At 34.5% G+C, this 20955-nt stretch overlaps 1 protein-coding gene across 2 annotated transcripts in view; it reads left to right on the top strand.

Moving 5' to 3' along the window:
- Positions 1–2483: 2483 nt before the first annotated feature.
- LOC129799088 (bicaudal D-related protein homolog) overlaps positions 2484–20955 on the top strand; it is an 89055-nt gene continuing 70583 nt past the window's right edge. The window contains exons 1-2 of one of the 2 annotated variants that reach the window (XM_055842712.1): positions 2484–3422; positions 3493–3736. In XM_055842712.1, coding sequence (XP_055698687.1) covers positions 3503–3736 — 234 coding nt within the window. In that variant the 5' untranslated portion in view covers positions 2484–3422; positions 3493–3502. Of the gene's footprint in view, positions 3737–20955 lie in introns of both variants that reach the window. The other variant, XM_055842711.1, reaches the window with a different exon arrangement.

Genomic DNA, 20955 nt, shown 5'->3' with positions numbered 1-20955 from the left:
TTTCTTGAAGATCTTTACCGTGTTTGGACTTTAACATCCATCGATAGACCGAAAAATCCATAAAAGCTAAAAATTAGGGTATAATAATATATTTCATTAGCGATAAACGAGATTTAGTTTACGAGAAGATAAAGTTAAAGAAAAACAATAGATTTCCACTAAAATTGGAAAGAGTACAGAGTTTTCAAAGTTTCCTTACCGACCTAATAGTTGATTTTTAAACTTTAACTACACTGAGAAAAAACGGTGGTGCGATTAACTTTTACCTTAACACTTTTTAGGTGTAAAAATATATCAACATTTTTTAATGTTAATTTTACAAATTTTTAAGGGTAAAAATAACATGAAAAAGGTAACTTTAACCCCTAATACACCTAAAAAGCATAATATTTACACCGATTTCGGATCAATACTGCAGGGTATAATTAACATTGCTGGAATGTTATTTTAACTTTTTCGGATTTCTCTCAAGTGTACCAATCTCACGGGTTTAAATTCAAACTTGTTTTTTGCTTTGAGTTTAATTTGTTTAAATAGATTTAAGATTTTGAATATAAATTGTGGAGCTCAGAGCAAAAATGGAACATATCCTATGGCTAAGAGGGCTAAGGGCTAAAGCAAAGGTGTGCAAGAACCGTTTGAAACCGAACAAATGTTAAATGAAACCTGTATGTCAATGGTCAAAACGCTACCTGAATAAACTTATTTTTTAGCATAGGATATGTTTCATTTTCTGGAACTTGTAAGGTTGGTTGTCACCCAGCAGGCCATACGAGAATACTCGATAAGCCTGTTGCTAGACAGCCAGACTTTTAATGAGGGATAACTTCCACATTGAGGGAAGACTACCCAAGAAATCAATTAAAGGAACACTTCATACGAAGGTTGACTCGGGTTGAGGGATCCTCAGGCGCCGGTTACCATTGCTCGGAGTTTCAAATTGGCGGATCAGTGCCCCTCGGTCAGTACACGACTGTGTTTCAGGCTGAGGTCGTCGCAATTCTGCTTGGTGCTCGAAGTCTAATAGAATCTGGCATCGAGGGTAAAAAAGTTCAAATTTTCTCAGATAGTAGAGCTGCGATTCTGTCTATAACAGGATATGAGTCGCGTTCTGGTATCGTGACTGAGTGCAGGAAAATGTTAAAAGCGGCCTCACAGAAATGTGACGTCGGTCTACATTGGGTACCTGGGCACAGGGGCATAGCGGGAAATGAAGAAGCGGACCGCCTTGCGGTAGCGGGGGCAAGGACCGCCTTCATTGGTCCCGAACCTGCTGTAGGGATTTCCTTGCAAATGAGGACATCTATTATACAGGAGGATTTATTAAAACTTCATCAAACGGAACGGGCCGCGACTAAACATTGTTGCGTGTCCAAACTGTTCATAACCAACTTGGATAAGAAAAGGACAGCGTGCCTGGTGGGAGGCAGTCGCTGGAGAGCCCGGCAGATTGCTAATGTTATAACCGGTCACTGTCTAAATAAACATCTGAATAGGATGGGTGTCCAATGTAACATAATGTGTAGAGGATGCAATCAAACTGAGGAGACGGTCACTCACTATGTGTGTGACTGCCCCAGCTTGTGCAACATCAGACGAGTGCTGCTAAGTAAAGCGGTACTGTCTGATGAAGACCTATCAAGATTGAAGCCGCCCTGTTTAATGGAGTTTATCCGAAAACCGGGCTGGCTTGAACCATCTTGCCCTTAACAGGGATTAATTTAACTAGAGATGCATAATGGGCCCAAAAGGAGGCCTGGGTGCAGCTGTTACGCAAGGAACCGCCCCTACTGTAATCTAATCTGTTTCATTTTCGCTCTGAGTTCCACAATTACAGAAATGGTTTTCCATTACTCCTTGTAGTTCCGAAAGATGGCGTTAGCTAAATTTTCTCCAGGATCTTCCAGCTCTCGTACCTTGCATTTCCGTTTATAGCAGTGTATTTGGAAAGGAATACAATGGTCAGGTAAATTCGCAGATATGCATTAAATTAAATTATTGAGTTTAGAGAGTTTGTCTCAGATGAACATGCAATACAGTGTCTTTTGGTAAAAAGAGCTCAATGGTCTTCAGCACAGGTGTGTAAAGGTGTAGGTGGCATTTCGCGTGGTAGCGCCAAAAAGAATTAGTTCAAGTGTCTATCTATCTCAAATTGTGTGGAGATTGTTGAGATCCGGGTACTCTTGGCCGGGGGAGATTGTTTTTGGCGGGAAATTTCTCACAGTGGTCATCTTCCCCAATTCATCCACTACCTCTCCAGGAGGTGTTATGCAGTATGTGCCAAAAAGTTCTTTGTCGACTTTTACCGTTTCCATTCCGTTGAATTCTCTCTCAATATCATTTTTCACTGGGAGAATACATAATACCTTGGCTTATGGCACAGTCGTCAGCAGTGGCGGTCTCCTTCTGACTGATATTCCGTCACTTTGGCGTCTTACTCACTCAACTGAGCATTTTCCCTCTCCGGCTGCGAAACTATCAGCAGAGTGGCCAGAGACTCCAGGGTTCAGAGACTCTCAGTGTTAGTTGTGTGACTGGTGTGTTGAGGTGGAATCGCTGCCTTCAAGTCCGCGTGTTTTTAGTATCGCGGTTCGAATTTTTGTCTGAGGTGCATTTTGTGCCGCGTTGGAGGGAACACAGTGATAGGGCATTTCCTGTGCCCAATCAATATCCCACCCTCATATCTAGCCCCGCAGCTGTGTTTGAATTTTCCAATTTGTCCCCGAACTTTCTTATCAGAGAGAAATCAGTGGAGAGATATCGTGAAACGAGGAGATACACAAAGCCCATGAGACTTCCATCATGACCAGTGACTCACCTGAAATTACTAAGTGTGGGCTCTAAGTGAGTGTTCTTGTGGATTATTTACACCACAAAATACTTGAGAAAGATTCTCAATTCTCACGAGCATCGACGGATTGTGATAATGTGAGGGAAAAGTGCAATTAATCCTGAAACATTGTAGCTTTAAGAAAAGCCCTTTAATTCCATCAATTTTATATCTTATCAAAAAATAGAGTGTCTATATTATTTGATATTGTTTTTTTTCACTCATCTTATGCCTCAATCGTGTGGAAAATTTCGTGGCAAAATAGCAATTTTTCTGAACTTGTGTTCCATTTAGCGCAATTATCTTGCTTCTTTTCCCGCATTCTGACCAAAATTGGAATAAAAATCCCACAGTTGTATTGAGTAATCCCAATACCAGTAAAACCGATAAATTTTCAGTGAGACAATCAATAACCAGAGTGTTCAAGTGACAAAAAGTGGATTTTCCCTAATCAATTTAAGAAAAAAAAACATGAGTTCATAAAACATTAATAATTTTGTTCACTTTCGTGTGTGAAAACTCAAATAAAAAGAGATCAGTTTTTTTTAAATTGAAGGAGAAAACAAAAAAAAATTAATGTGATTTCGTGCCGGTGGGTGATAAATTTTTCTCAAATTGTTTTATGCAAAAGGAATTTCTAAATAGAAATTCCCTTATCATAGATTTTAAGTGATGGCAACAGCAGCTAAGAAAACCAAACCAACCCTCGAAGATTATATATTTGACATGGAGACGAGGCCACCAGACAATGGAAAGTCCTCAGAAGGGGATCTCTGGGCACAGTTGCAGCAGAAGGAAGCTGATCTGGTCCTCGCAGCTGAGCTGGGCAAGGCCCTGCTGGAGAAGAATGAGGAACTGGCCAAGCAGCAGGAGAAAATCATTGAGGAGTACTCGACAAAACTCGAGGTGAGTCATACTAAACCCCAAAAAAATTTCTACTCGAATATCACCTTCTCATAAGTCACGTTTTCACCAAATAAAACAACAATAAAATTATTAAATGAACTCTTAAAGTCTTCGAGATGTTGCGAATAAGATCAACAAAACCGACTAAATATGCTCGAAGGTTTTCTCGTGAAACTTTGTATACAGCAACTTTTAGGATTATGAAAGAGTTCCAAAATAGAGATAGTTAATTGATAAAATTAGATTTATGCAAATATATGACCACACATGACTCAGATTTTAATCGCTCTGAGCCGTGACGGATATGCTGTGAGATACCAAAAGCGAATTTTTACATTGCAGAATTTTCTTTCAACCTAGATAATCGACAAAAAAATTATATCAATACAGCATTAATTGCGTTACACCTTTGCTATCGAGCACTTACCTCGACCTTTTAAAAAAATAAAAATACTTCTTAAATGATCGTATTGAAAATCATTTGAAATATGATCATCAGCGGTGATCGTATTTCAGGGGATAGCCTTCGAAAGCATTAAAGAATGATATCATATTGACAGAAAAGAATGTTTTAATTGCAAGCTGCAATTGTTAGAGGAACCCCAGAGATTGTGCAATGATGATCTCATAGCTTATTTTATTTTTATAAAATTACGATAACTTCATTTTGCTCAAAAAAAGCTTAAAGGTGAGACTGTTAAGAAAGTCGAATATGCTAATTTTCTGAGATCACTGCCTGGTTACTCATAAATTGATTTCACTTTAAGCATGACCATTGTTAAGATGAGTAACATGATGTGGTGAGATACCAGGGGCATCATCAACATCATCAATAACTCTTTATTGCTTCAAAGTCTAAAACAGCTAATTAAAGGTAACTACTGAATAGAATCCACAGGGGTTTTATTATATTTTGGATCTTGATGCATTTCACAGAACTATCGTCTCAAATCTGAGATAAATCATCAAGCTTTAAGTCTTTCAGTTAGTCTTTAAAAAGAGATTCGTAGTCTTATGATTAAAATCTTGTTATTTTAAAGTGTTATATTACTTTATTTTTTTTTTAGAATAAAATGCAATAAACTTCATAAAAAAACTAGTAGTGAGAATTTTTTTATACATTAAATACTGAAGATCAGCTTATTGGGGAATGCATGCTACCTTCGGACGACTAAAGCTTCGTCATTTTTATATATACATATATTTTCCATAGACAAATTTAGAAACGTACAAACCCACCATTTGCCTCTCAAATGACATAAACTCAAAATGTAACCGGTTTACATAAAGTTGGTTGCATGTTTTGACCATTTTGAATTACTTTTTCAAATGAGGCAACAAACTTTTGACGCTTGAAAAATGAACAACTTTTGGAAAACAATAATTTTTTATATAAAATAAAACGAAATAAATTTTTCGAAATACATAAAGTAAGATCTACGGATTACAGCCAACTAATTTGTAAAACGAAAAAATTTAAAAAGCAATTTTTTCTATCGTTTTTTGCACCTAGTTTCCCGAACATACATGAGGCAACTAACTTTTGACACCTAACGTAGATCTAGACCTTAAGCCGAGAGATGAGAGATTTCCCACTAAGACGTCTCTTGGCTTAAGTCGTAAATCTGTAAAGCATCAGTCACTGAGTGTAAAAATGATCTCACCGAAGATTGAGATTGAATTGTCCAGAAATCCAATCTTTGGACAATTCAATGTCAATCCAATGCGTTGGTGTATAAATAGCTTCATAGTCTGAAATCTGAGAAGATCACACTTTCTGGATGAACTCAAAAATTAAGATCTTACTTAAATCTTTAATTAGTGCTTCAGTCATAACCTAGTCCACCATCTTAAAATTAAAAAAAAAAAACTTGAAAAGATATTTTACAAAAAATATATCAAACAGAACTTGGTTTATACTTTTACAAAATGTTATTTAATAAGTCTTATTAAGATGATGACCATATAAACCAATTTTTGAATTATTTTTGGCTTCTCTAAAAAAATATTTAATTGATTCAAGCATATTGTGGTACCGCTTGAAATGCCTTAAAGTAATTTAAAAACTTTATGTGTTCTTTATAAATATTAGTAATAATTTCCTTCACAACTTCCTTTATTCCTCTAATTTTCAAATTGTACTACAGTTTTAATCAGTTTAAATTTAGTTCCAATACTTCGTTAATACTTGTTTTGAATTTGCTTTGCAATATAATTTGGATAAAGAAAACTGTAAACCTTCCTGCAGTATCTTTTTCATTTTCATTATTTTTATTTTTTCTTTTTTCCTATTTTCCTCTATTTCAATCTCTAGATAGTTTAATAGCTTTATTTTGACTGTAAAAATAAAATGAAAATAATCAATTGAGGAAAATTCACTGAAAATGACAACCTTTTCCTCCGCGCGAGGGCGCTAATTTCTCCCGCGAATGGCGCTGCCAACTGTTCTCATGGAAATGAAATACATTTTACGACCTAGTTTTGGATTTATTCCTATAAATTGCTTTATAGCGTCTGCTATTCGAAATTTCTATCTTCAGGCTGGATCCTAGATGCAATTAATTTGTTTCTTGAACACTCTTAATTCTGAATTCTTGTCATTCTCTATTTTTTTTTATGTTCCTTGTTTTTCTGATTTTTTTTATTATCACAATTGTAAAAGGAATGACCCTATTCTTGTGATTAGATAATAGATAATAGATAATAATAATAAAGCTTCATATTATATTTTGGAGAAATTTATCCCCATCCTCAGGTATGGAGATTAATTAGAATTGTATTAGATTTAATTAAAATAGGTTTGATTATGAAGAAATTCCGCTAAATTAATTAGATAGCAAGATTATATAGGTACAATAATGGTGCAATCTGTGAGCTGCAGAAACCTAGGCCCTACTCTAGCCCCTTATCTATATGCAGCAAACCTTATGGGGCTATTCCAGCGAAAAGAAGAAATCTTTCTTCTGAATATTTTTTTAGCACATTACTGTTCTCAAGTGCTTCTGCATTATCGACTTTCTTTGTGTTTTTTCCTGTCTCAACAGTTTTTCCCAGTCCTGGTCGTGTTCTAAAACTATCAAACAGTCGTGATAGGAACCAATACAAAGAAAAGACGATAATGCGGGCTTCAGACCTAAGGCTTAGCCATATGGCTTAACTGCTATAATTTCGTATTAATCACGATTTTTTTGGAAAAATTTAAGTTTGGATTAGATTATTAAAGATAAATGATTTACTAGGTTCCCAAAAAGCAATTAAGTTGCTCTCTATTTAGGATTTTGATACCTCCGGGAACGGAGCTAAACCTCTAGTCTGAAGACCGAATAATGCAAAAGCACTTGAGAACAGTAAAGTGTTAAAAAACGTGTACATGTATCATTACGCCAATTCTTTTTTTAAAGAACTTGCTCAACTGCAGAATATTTGAATTGAATTTATTTCATCTCATTCTTGACCTTTCCAACCCCCCATGCGTCCACCGCCGTCTTAGGGTTGATTCTAACCTCCAGGACTAAACGGTGGAAATGTCCTTTCTCTGGTTGTGTGTTTCGGTTTTACAATATGTTTTACATTTAATTGGGTATAGGCCAGTCAAAAAGAGAGAGAAAATCTTGAGCTGTCACTTTTTTGACGTCCTCCAGTGTTAAGCATTCCTTTCTTAAAAGCCTTAATTACCTGGCTTGAGAATTTGGAACTGTAACGTAAAATGTGTTCTGCTGTTTCCAGACCCTCTTCACAACCTTTGCAAGTTGAGGTAGCATTTACACTCAACTTTGTAAAATTAATTAAAATCAAATTCTGACTGATGAATCATATCTTAAACTGTGTTCATTTTCATTCACTCTGAACTGGACGATTCTTTTCAAACTGTTCTCATTTCATTTGACCTTCTCAAAATGAAACTGTTCTGGTTTTAAGTGCATTTGAGACGTTTGAAGTGTCGTTTTATACGATTGCAGATACAAAGAAAATGCATTAAGAACACTTTCAGTTTGAAGAGATGATTTCATATCAATTTATTAAGGGGTATTCATCTTTTCGATTCCCCTGTCGAACTGTTCTCAATTTTTATTTTTCGACTGTTTAGGTAGGCTTATTTATTTAGTATCGGTACTCAAATGGAGTAAGATTATACTAATCATTTTGCGATAGGAATTCTCAAAAAAAACTTGTAGGGTAAGATGGGGTAATTCGGAATCATATCTATTTTGGTATTTTGAAATTTTCTCACAATTTCAGATGGTTAAGGAGAAAAAGAAAGCCACGAAGAAGTGCAAGACCTTACATTCGAGAGTACTTCTTGGTTGTTTCTTCCTTTTGCAAACTAAAACTGTCAGGAAATCTTAAAGTTCCAAATTAGACATGATTCCAAATTACCTTACCTTATACGGGCTTCAGACCTAAGGCTCAGCCCTATGGCTTACCTTCTCTAATTTCTTATCAATCAAGATTTTATGGAAAATTAACACTTAAGATTGGATATTATGATCAAGTGATCCATTAAGTTTTGAAAAATCAATACAATTGGTTGCTATTTCGAAATTTGAAACCCTCGGGAACTGGGCTAAACCTTAGGTCTGAAGCCGTTATTACCCTATCTGATTCTGATCTAAGTTTTGATCTTAGATTTCTAGCTAGATCGGGAATTTTCTGAAATTAAATATTTAATTTCTTCTAATTAATGCGACAATGTGCTTAAAGTATTTAAAGATTTTCTTGCATTATCCGTATAAATTGCAACCAAGGATACTAGTAAGTAAAACCCTCAATCTCTGAGATGAAGTACTAATTCCGTGGGAGTCTCAAGGTTCGAGGGTTTACCAAGATTTGCGTCATTCTGTGCATATATTTTTTTTCTCTTTCGCATGCAACAACACGAAGCCTTTCAAAACATTTTATTCGTCACAGTACATGGGACAAAAAGCTATCGAGGTCTCTCATTCTTGAGGATTATCTCCACATATCGTCATAAATCCCTTCTGCATCACAGACTTTTCACTATTTATATGTTTTTATTCATAGCTCCCCTACCCCATTCTCTCAACCAAGTATTTTATTACGAAAGTTTTCAATAATTTAATTAATTCTAATTCTGTCCCACTGTAATTTGCGTGTTCATTTGCGCTCACTTTTTAAAATTTCATTTCTTTCGTGATATTTTTTTATTGCTTCTATATGTTGGCTTTTTTTTGCACTGCCGTCTTTCGAAGTTGGGCTAATGAATTTCCGAGGAGAGGGAATATTAATGGAAAGGCATTCACACAGTTTTTCTCTATTTCCGGGATTTATATTTTGGCACAAGGGGGAGAAAGGAGTAGAACATCTTCCAATCGCGCCTTATCAAGGCACTTGGACAGGATTTTATTTGGCATCAATTTCAGGGCCATTTGATAGACGGAAAGGAATAAATTGAGGCAATTTGTGGTATGAGATGTCTTAGCCAGATCCCCCTTCGGATTTTCGTCTGGCTTCTTTATCTCCCTGTTCAATTAATTTGATTGCACATGACTTTTAATAATCAAAATAAATTGTAAGCAAAAAATCGAAATGCGGAAATTGCTATAATTTTTCCATGACTCGACACACCAAAATATTGCCAAATAATATTTCCCCTCCCCCTTTGACTGGGTGTCTATTGAAATGAATATTGTATTATTAGTTGTATAAATACAAGAGCCATTTAACTATCTGACCATGTGAAATAATTCAAAAATATCCCGTGGCTTGTGGTTTTACTCTCATGCAACTTTTTGTGTTTTTCTTCTCACGATGAAACCTCTACCGAGATTCATGTAAGATTTTTCACGAAAATATTTTGTTGTATATACAGCAAATTTTCATGGATTTTATATACCCTTGTCAGATTTTGATTTTTCGTGCACCGTGAAAAATACAATAAATCACGATAGTTTATATGACCCAATTTATAATCACCTTTAAATAATTCAATTACACCGGTTAGCTGTTACTATCGATAATCGAATCTTAAACTATATGCCAATAAGTCAGGCATTTAGAAGAGGAAATAACACGATTGTAACATAATAGTAATTACACTCTCAAATGGTCATGTTTGGAAAATCAAAATGCTGTGAAAAAATTGTGCAAAAAAACATTGGAAAACTCTACAGGTCAGTTGGCAATACTTTTCCTCAAATGGAATACTGGAAACAAACTTTGTAGAATGTTCGAATACATTGTTTGAAAAACGCTTCATAATGTTAAGGGGAAGTGGGGCACCTTTGAAATTGGGATTTTTCTCCTATGCTTAAGTGGATCTGAGCCATATGATAATGTAATTTACCTTCTCAATCTGTTTGTGCACCTTAATTATATCACGATAAGGCTCAATTTTATTTAAAAATCTATGAAAAATCCCAATTTCAAAGGTGCCTCACTTTCAAAGGTGCCCCACTTCCCCCTATCCTCATGAAAAATGAACACGTTTTTTAACACATTACTGTTCTCAAGTGCTTCTACATTATCGACTTTTCTTTGTTGGTTCCTGTCACGACTGTTTTTAACACAGAGAGAACTGGGGAAAAAAAGGTAAAGTACCCTGTAGTCGGCCGGTTTCTCAACTCGGCCAGTGCGACTATTTTTTCAATTTACTTAGATTTGTTATAATATGGTCTTACCGATTTAACATTATAAAGTGTATTATATTATATATAACGTAAATCAGTAAAATTTCATAGAAATTGACTATAAAACGTTAAAAAATTGGTTAAATAATTCAACTGGCTGAGTTGAGGAACCGGCCGACTACAGGGTACTTTACCTTAGTCGAGACTAGACAGAAAAAAAAAAACAAAGAAAGTCGATAATGCAGAAGCACTTGAGAACAGTAATGTACCTCACTGGATTAGCACCATTAGACCCTATGAATACAAGTATTTAGATGATCAGTTAATTACCGGTTTATAACAGATAGAAACCGATTCAAATTTGAACAGATTTAACCCTTTAAGGACGATTGGAACACCGGTGTCCTATAAAGAAAATAATTTTTCCTGACTACCTAAATTTATTTTTTCCTTATGTTTTTCCGTTTTTGCAAAGTAGAGAGTTGAAGAAATCTAGGATATTTTTTTCAAGTGTCCATCTATTTGCTATATAGTAAATTTTTAAGGTCAAAAATGACGAATTTTTAAATTCTCATAATGAAAATTAATTTTAATTAGTTTTTATACTTCCAATTTTTTTTAAACAAAACCGTTTTGGAAAAAGAAACTACAATAATCAAACATAAAATTTTTCATTAGAGTGAAAATTATCATTCATTGGTATTGTCAGAAAAATTACTTAGATTTTTACAAAAAAAGAAACTAAAAAATAAAAAAAAACACCGAATCAGACTCTATTGGATTTTCTAAGATTAGATGTAAGACCTTTTACTAATTTTGTTTGTCCGTTTCATTTTTATTGTTGATTTTCGGTCCGCAAAAACTGTCTCGTCGTTAAAGGGTTAAAGAAATTTTAAATGAATCCACATTTTTTCTTCTTTCGATCGAGAAATACTTTCTATAATGTGTTTTTAATTGTTGAACTATTACCGTTTATAACCGGTTCAAAACCGATTGAGAACGATTCAGACTGACCTGGAATTCAGAGACCTTTAGAGCGCATAACTGGCCTAGAATAGCGTAGAAATCAGATAATTAAAATTTTAAATTGTATATTAAGTTTACTGGTGTATTTCGAATTTATTACCGGTTAGATACAGTTTGCATTTACTTAGGATTAAAAGGCCATTCAATTGAGTTCAAGTTTGTTCAAAACGGTTAAGATTTACACTATCAGAAAACCTTTACAAAGAATTTATAAATGTCATTTGCATATGGTCGAAATATTTAGGTCTAATAATTGCAGAGTCTTTTGTTGTTTTTGGATATTTTGTACGTTTTTAACGAATTGCAAAAATGAAGATTAATTGTGCTATAGACGAAAATTTAAAAAACGAAATAGACCAAAGAGGAAAAAATTAAAAGACCAATACTTTAAGATCAAATGTACCGAAGCTGAAAAATAAATTTAAAACGAAATGCTGAAGATCAGGTACTCCAGAGCCAAAAAATATCAAAAGCGAATTAGACCAAAGTCGAAATGTTTAAGATCAGTTACTCCAAAGCCAAAAAATCTCAAAAAGGAAATAAACCAAAGACGAAATACTTACGATCAGCTACTCCAAAGCCGAAGTTAGTACCCGAAGATGAAAAATCTAAAATGCGATATACACCAAAGAGTTACGATCAGTTAATCCAAAGCCAAAAAATATCAAAAGCGAAATAGACCAAAGTCGTAATGTTTAAGCTCAGTTACACCAAAGCCGAAAAATTTAAAAATCGAAATAGACTAAAGACGGAATGTTTAAGATCAGTTACTCCAAAGTCGAAAAATCTAAAAATCGAAATAGACTAAAGACGGAATGTCTAAGATCAGTTACTCCAAAGCCGAAAAATCTAAAGATCAGTTACTCTAAAGCCGAAAAATTTAAAAATCCAAATAAACCAATGACGGAATGTTTAAGATCATTTACTCCAAAGCCGAAAAATATAAAGATCAGTTACTCTAAAGCCGAAAAATCTAAAGATTAGTTACTCTAAAGCCGAAAAATCTAAAAGTCGAAATAGACTAATGTCGAAATGTTTAAGATCAGTTACTCCAAAGCCGAAAAATCTAAAGATCATTTACTCTAAAGCTTAAAAATCTAAAAATCGAAATAAACCAAAAACGGAATGTCAAAGATCAATTTAAGCCAAAATGAAACTTCCTGGAGAACTGATACAGAAATTCTGAGACTTTGAAATTATATAAATTCACTCTCAGTAGTCCGAGCAATAAAGAGTGCTAAAATATGCTTGTCCAAGAAAGCGACTTCTAAAAAAGCCTTTATTGTTCGCCTCGAGTGTCTCTTGGGCAGCTGAGAGATGGAGGTGAATGGTGGTTGTGGGTCTCTGGAGTGACTCCACCAACTGACCTCGAAGTTAATAAATAAAATCATACATACACGAGCCAAATGGATAAAAGTTACTCAACATTCAGCGCATTTATCTTGACCAATAGCCAACAATCAATGTACTGAGATTCTTGTGGTTGTTGGACGTTTTTCTTCACTTTCCACTAAGCAATTGTATGTCTCTCTTCGATTTGCCGTTGAGACACAATTGCAGGTATATAATTTGTCCAATTTAGAATGCACTTTTTACTTGTACCTTGGTGTTTTAACTATTTTTTTTCTCTGTGACTGCACACAGAATATAGAGAAATTAATTGAATTTTCACTTGGTGGTTTTTCAACTCTCTCATTTTGAATTGCTCTTTGGCCCAAGTCTTCAGCTTTGAAAAATGGAAAATACTTACAATTAACTTGATTTGAGTTTAGATTAAACGTTAAAGATGAATTATTATTTAAAACCCAGATTAACCACACAACTCTGTCTCTATTGTTAAAATTGTTAACAAACGGACGTAGAATTTGCGTAGTCAAGATTTTTATTTTTGGTTCAGGGCTTGAGAATGAAAATTGAACATGTATAATATATGTAGATAAATACTTTATTTCCAGTCTGTAATTTGGTTGTGTCTGCCGCCGACTTAGCATAAAATATTGGGCATGGGAAAGGAAATAGGAGACAGACACAGAAGAAATAGGATTGGGTTAGAGAGGTAACGGTTTCTTGCAGAACACGTACTGCTGCCTCTAATGGTGCCTAGACACTAGTAGCAATTTTCGTCAAAAATTGCCTTTTTTAAAAAATTCTGACGTTTCTGCCTACAAGGATGGGAGAAATTGTCTTTTAAAAGGCATTTTTTAAAGAAATTGCTCCTAGTGTGTAGAGACCTTAAGTACAGTACAGAATCAAAAGCATACGATATGTTCAATTTTCATTCTGAGCTCTTCAACTGGTACAATTAATCTTTCGTCTATCTGCTTTTACGATTTTTCATCATAGGTCACAAAATTTAACACGAAAGAAAATTCATCAAATCGTCTAACCGGTCTAACCCGTCGGTCGGTCAGTTCGATTGTTGACAGTTGTATAAGCGAAACGGTTAGAGATAGCAATTTAGGACCTTCGAGAGAACCCTTCTCAGTATGCACAAGGTTCGTTAACATGCTGTTCATTTTTCACCACCCAGTTTTATTATGAAATAAATTTAAAAATCATAAAATAAATAAAATTAAAATTAAACAAATAGAGGGGCGGACTATTTTGCTTTTCCTTAAAAAAAATCAGAATATGAAATTCTTGTGTTAACAAAAAAAAACGATTTTGTGCACCGGCCCCTGCCTGTAAAGGAGGATTCCCGCCGTTTGCCTCTGGAGGTTGGTCACCAACGCTAAGACGGCGGTGGACGCAATAGAAAGAACAGTAATTACCGCTTCTGTGAATTTTTGAAGCATTTTTAAAGCGATTTTAATGCATTTATCGATTAATAAAATATCTATCAATTTATAAACAATTTGGAATATTTATATCTAAATTGCAATAATTCAATAATATTTTAAGGTCTTCCAATCTTCAGTGACCCCAAATAAAAAAAAATTAGACATATTAGGTGAGATTCTTAACAATCTCACCTACTATAATCCTAACAAAATTTCATGTCCTCCGATCGCGCTCAAACTTGGCCAAAATGTGTTTCGCCACTTCCTGATCACGAATATATGGGGGGCTAAGTTACGTTCCCGGCCGTCCGGCCGCTCTTTGGAGCTTAATAGCTCCTAAACTAAAAAAGATATCGACTTGCGGTTTTCGGCAAAGGTTAAATATCGTATGAAAATTGCAACATGGTGCATTGACCCCCCACCCCCCACCCCTCCTTCCGCCATTTTGAAGACCCCCCTTTTTTTGTTTTCTCAATAGCTCCGGCCCTATGGCATCGAGCGGGCTCAAATTTTAGTATGTTATAGCTGGGCCTTAGAGCTTTCCATCAATACCAAACTTAAGGTCCCCCGACCCCCCTGACCCGAGCTATAAGGGTCCAAAAAAAATTTCTTAAAATGGCCATAACTCCGGTTCTAATTGTCAGAATTTAAAAAATGAGGGCTTTTTGGAAAGCTCTCGTGAAATGCCACTTCCTCTTCTAACATCGTAAGTTCATAAAACCACCGCTAGGGGAGCTATTATTAAAAAGAAAATTTTTAAATCTTAAAAGTTAAATAACTCAAAAATTCCTTATGCGATCGGGCTGAAATTTTAGTATGTTGTAGCCGTTGATTATACCTATAAAACAAAAAAAACCTTAAGTCGATCCATAACCCCTGACCCGAGCTATAAGGGGTCAAAGTTCGAACATTGACCGGCCTCTATCTCCGGTTCTAATTAACATAGCGGCCTAAATTTTACCTTTTTGGTTTCGTCTCGATGAGCACTTTCAGATGGAAGTTCAAAAAGTCACCACAGGTGGCGCTGTGATAGCGTCAAAATTCATCGAAATTCAAAGTCACTTTTCTCAAAAACGGCATTGTGCAAGTTAATGAAATTTTAGTATGTTGTAGTCCAGTCTAGGACGTTTCCAAAATGGTGCGTATGTGCGCTGTGGTTTCAATAGAACCGGAGATATGAGGGGTCAAAGTTCACGAAATTCAAAAAATCATATCTCCGGTTCTATGTGACCGATTTTGATGAATGAGGGCTTAAACGAAAGATCTCACCAAATGCTACAACTTTCTAGAATATTTGAACTTCGTGGGACCAACACCAGGGGCGCCACAGTCAAGAAACTAATTTCAATATCAGATAACCTTAATTATCTCGACTGTCGCTTAACCGATTTTGATGATTACTTCGACATAATTGTAGACCACATTTGTCTCTACATTTCGTCCATACATCATTTTTCACTCAGACTATGCTATCACTCCGATTTTTCCGTTTAAGTGTGAAAAAATTGATTTTTCCAATAATAACGCTTTGAAATCACTCAGATGCCAATTTGACTGCCTCTACTCCACAAAGACACTTAAAATAGGGGTTTAAATGGAAAGTCCCGCAAAATACAACAATTCTTTGATATAGTTGAAGTTCAACAAATGACTAGTTGGGGCACTCTGGATGAAAAAACGAGTTAAGAAACAAAAAACCTCGCTTATCTTGGCTTCTGAGTAATCGATGAGTTCAAGTTCTACGGCAAAATTATAGAGAACATTCTGGTCTACATTTCACGCATATAACACTTTTCTGTCAGTTCATCCAAATCCTTGATATTTTGGTTGAAATACAAAATTTGTATAATTTCACGAATTTGATTCAAGATAACTGAATGGCGTCTCCCAACTTCAGCATCAAATCGAATTTGCATGCACTCCGAGTTAGCTCACGTTAAGAATCTCACCTACATAAGCCGGTTAGGATTATCTGTCCCTTTTTCCTTGTCCCCCTGCCGCCTCCAACCACTCCTTTTTTTTGAGTTGTTTCGAAAACGATTCCTATGATATCTTTAATTTTTGAATAAGTTTTGGAGGTGGTCCAGGCAAAGATTTCGTCCAAACAAACCTATGACCTAAAAAAGTCGCCATATTGGATTTTAAAAGTCAAAGGTCAAACCAATTTGGAGGGTCTATTTTTCAACGGATTTGATTAAATTTGGATTCTTTGGAAAGGTCTTGAAATTTCCCACCTGGCTGCATCAATCACAATCGGTAATGAAGTAGTTAAGTACATGTAAATGACCAATCTTCTTAATTTTTTAAGAACCCGAACGGTAAGAGATACGAACTACCTGTCTTCGGTGACCCCCCTTAAGTTGATTCAAGGATCGTTGTTATGATATTTATTTTCCCCCAGCCATCTCCTTTTCCTCAAAATTTATTTCTTTCATTTCTTTTATTTTTGGTTAACTTCTGGAGTTGGTCCTTGTGAACATTCCGTCCATACAATGACCTATAATATCTTCATCTTGAATTTTTAAAGTAAAACTTTAACCACTCTAGAGGGCTTACTTTTCAACCGATTGGGTTAAATTAGGATATTTTGGAACGGTCTTGAAATCGGCAATATATCGGTATTCATATATGACTTATCTTTCTCATATTTAATTTTTCATTCGCCTATATGTTGGTAACGCATACCACAACGTTCTAAAGGCGCACTTCTTAACCCTTTAACGACGAGACAGTTTTCGCTGTCCGAAAATCAGCAATAAAAATTAAACCGATAAACAAAACTTGTAAAACGTCTTACAACTAACCTTCGAAAAGCCAACAGAGTCTGATTCAGTGTATTTCTTGCCTCTACGAAAGATTGGGACAAAAATAGCCCAAAAATTTAAGTAATTTTTCTGACGATACCAATGAATAATAATTTTCACTCTAATGAAAATTATTATGTTTGAATATTGTAATTTCTTGTTCCAAAACGGTTTTGCTTAAAAAAAATTGTAACTATAAAAAATAATTAAAATCAGTCTTCAATATGAGAATTTAAAAATTCGTCATATTTGAGCTTAAAAATTTACTATATAGTAAATATTTGGAGGCTTGCAAAAACATTCTAGATTTCTTCAACCTTCTACTTTGCAAAAACGAAAAAACATAAGGAAAAAATAAATTTGGGTAGTCAGGAAAAATTATTTTCTTTATGGGACACCGGTGTTCCAATCGTCCTTAAAGGGTTAACCAATTTTCGGTTTTGGAATACTTTTAAGAGCTAGGGGAAAGCGCGCTACCTTCTAACGATTTATGCTTCGCACAAATCTTTTTTTTTTCGAGGTGTTATAAATGAATTTGGTTCATTATAATATTATATTTTCATAGCTAATCCAGTCCAAGAGAAAAAAATAACTGTCTGAAGCCTGAGTCGTCCGAAGGTAGCGCGCTTTCCCCTACAGATCAATTTAATCGGTAGTAAATCAGTAAGCATCCAAAAACCATGCGAAAAAGTAATTCACATAGGGCTCTATCTCATTAATACGAGCATTCCGCAAAGCTGCAACGCTTCACAAAGGGGTTAAGAGCCGGAGGATAAAAGACTCAAAAGTCGAAGAAGTTCTTAAACTTTTTTAAGCGTACTTATATGGTCCATTACAGCCTAATAAAGTCTTATCCAAATTGAATATAAAAATTCATGGTTGAAATGCTTCTTAAGATGCTAGAATTTAGAATCCACAAAGCAATAAATAAGAAAAATCCTTTTTAAGATGTTTAGCGTCTATTAAAACCAAAGATTAAGTATGAGTCACATTTGATTGAAATCGACATTAAAGAGTTAATTCACCATTTGAGATTTTGTCAGAGAAAATCCAATTAAAAAGGAAATATTGACACTATGTCCATGAAGAATAGAATAAAGAAGTGGAAGAAAAGTGGGAAAAATTGTGCAAATAGAATCACTGAACCGTCAATCAAGCATCTCCTCAAACAACTCATGAGTCATTCTTTTGCTTAAGTTTTGTCTTTGGTGCAATTTCGCAAAAAAAGCCAAGTATCATGCGGAATTATTTCCAAATTCAGCTTTTACACTAAATTGCGCTACATTTTATTGTTCTCTCTTGGGTTAAGAAGTACAATGGCAGAGAAGTGAGTAAAAGTGAGAAGGAACATTAACCTCTGAAGCACAAGAAGTATTAAAGGTACAATATTTCATAATTATTCTAGTCGACTGATCATCAAAATGTGCCCCCTAAAAGAAAATTGCATAAAAAATACTTTAACAGAGTTTCTTTAAATGTTACTTCAGCATTTTCTTGTCCCTTGCACGCACAACTTAATAAATAAGAGACTTTATTTCTGAATGAAGAAACACTCTAAACTTCTGCTATTGCCTATACAAGATGATCTTTTCCTGAGGAGGAAAAATGTCATGGCATTTTCTTACAACAAAGAGCCACTTGTTGGATGCAATCAGAAAAACTGGCACAAGATATGTGGTGAGGAAGTTCTCTCGATGTGCTTCTGTGGTGACACACAAAAAGGTACAAAAAAAAAGGTGAATTTATAGCAATAGTAACTTATATTGCAGTGAAATTAATCTTTCGCTAGGCATAACCAAAAGGAGCATAAACTGTACCTAAATATGCAACGAAGCATCTCCAGAAAACATGAACTATAAAAGACACCACATTAAACTTTTGCAATTTATTCATCTTGATGAAAATTGTGTGATTGATGATCTCTAGCAGAAAGAGTTGAAAAAGAAGGGAAAATTAACATTTGAAGTTCATCAAGTTAATAGCATGGAAATAAACGCGACATTTCCATCTCTCTTTATAATTTTATTATTTTTTTTTCTTTGCTCAACTAAAATCTCCTTCGCCACAATTTTGAAAAATCTACAATCTCTAAAGAATCATTTGTGTTCTGGTCAAGAGATCAGGTAAATTTATATTCCTCCTATTTTCACAACAACTTTGCTAATTGAGTACAAGAAAACAAAACTTTTATATACAATCTAAACGTACTAATTGCAAATTCACTCCACATATAATTGAAACGAGCCTTGAAGGTCTTTTATTTTATATATCACCAACACTTGGGCGGATTTTGCAAAATCTGCTTTAAAGAAAGAAACAAATGTTGCCAATTAGATGAGAAATAGATCGAGGATTGATATCAGGGATTTAACATTTCCGTCTCAATTCTTGTGTCCTCGTGCCGAAAGACATTTTTGAGCAATCAAATCTTTTTTTAGTTACCCCACTAAAAAATCTGTTGATGTACAAACTTGTCAAAAGGAAGTTAAAATGACTTTAACTGATTTTAAAAACCAAGTTAAGTGTATCACTGAATGTGTAGTGATCATAATAACATCACATTCTAACTAAATAAAACCATATTATTCTTACTGTGTTATCGCACTTGCACATTAAAATTTTAATATGATTCACATTAATTGTCGCTGGTGAGAGTCCAAATGTGTAATTTGTGTGTTTGAATCATTTTATATTCAAAATTTGAACTATTTGTTGATAAAAAGGTAGACTTGGCCCACAAAATTTGGTATAAATTGATTTATAGCATTAATGCGAAAAATTAATGTGATTTTCTCTTTAATTTTTTAATGTGAAAAATATTTATGCTTTAGGTAAATTTAAACTTATTTTTGCAGACCAATTCCACTTCTTTAGCAATAAATAGAAAGACCACAAAAATTTAGTGACTCAAAGACACAAATAACATATTTGGACGCTCATAAGCGACAATTAATGTGAATCACATTAAAATTTTAATGTGCAAGTGTGATAACGCCGTATCTGTGAATTTTCTTTAGAGGGGAGTGAGACTCCCTTGAATTGCGACACCTTTGGAATAGGGGGTTTTCTTCTATTTTTAAATAGAACTTAGCCTTATCATAATGTAATTTAGCTACATAATTGATTTGTGGAGCTGCTGAATTATAACACGGTAAGGTCCAGATCTATTTAAAAATAGGAAAAACGTTATTGCAAAGATGCCCCACTTCCCCCTCCCTACTTTGAATTGTGAGGTTATGTTTTGAATAACAGCAAACATTCTAAAAGTCCCCTTTATAATCTGGTTTTATGCATCTAGTTGTATAAATCGGAAAGACAATGTAGTTAAGACTATGTCTTCAGTGCCCTTCCTTAAACTATATTCTTATATGATTTCTTTAACCGGTTCTAGGTTTCATAATTAAAAAAAAAAAACATTTTAAAAAATCTTTATCAAATGTGGTAAAATTCGAATACTTGTAGGGGAAGGTTTTGCAGGTTCGTACCGAAAAAGATGTCCAAGAATTAAGATTATTTACTGAATGCCATACACACCAAATCAATTATATCACTATGTCAAAAAAATATCTCTTACTTATTAGGTTCAAAATTCCGTCTCACAAAATTCCTGAAAATCTTTAGATTTTCCTTTACAGGAAAATGAAAATTTAGTGGTGATTTTACGAAGCTGTCCTGATTTGTTCAGCTTCGTAAAACACTTTGCCCACCTATGTAGGCCTTCTTTTTCTCCAGAAATATTACACCGGACACAAAAATTTGCGCATCACTGCCTAGATAGAACCTTCATCTACTTGTTTTCATCTTTTGTAGGAGGTATCACGCAGTAAAAAATCAATTTTATGCGATTTTTCTAACACAGTTTATTGACACTTGGAAAACCATTTTTGCACTGCATTCTGACAGTCAGTTAAGTGCTTGGTTAGATGTGATTCTCTCATAATCACACCTACCATAAGCAGATTTAAGCTTAATGTTTGATTTGACAGAAGCGAAACAAAAATATGTGATGAAGTCTCATTTTG

This window comes from Phlebotomus papatasi, chromosome 1, assembly GCF_024763615.1.
Source record: "Phlebotomus papatasi isolate M1 chromosome 1, Ppap_2.1, whole genome shotgun sequence".
In the NCBI taxonomy this organism is placed as follows: domain Eukaryota; kingdom Metazoa; phylum Arthropoda; class Insecta; order Diptera; family Psychodidae; genus Phlebotomus; species Phlebotomus papatasi.
The sequence above is the reverse complement of the archived record's forward strand: the minus strand, read 5'-3'. Positions and strand labels throughout refer to the sequence as shown.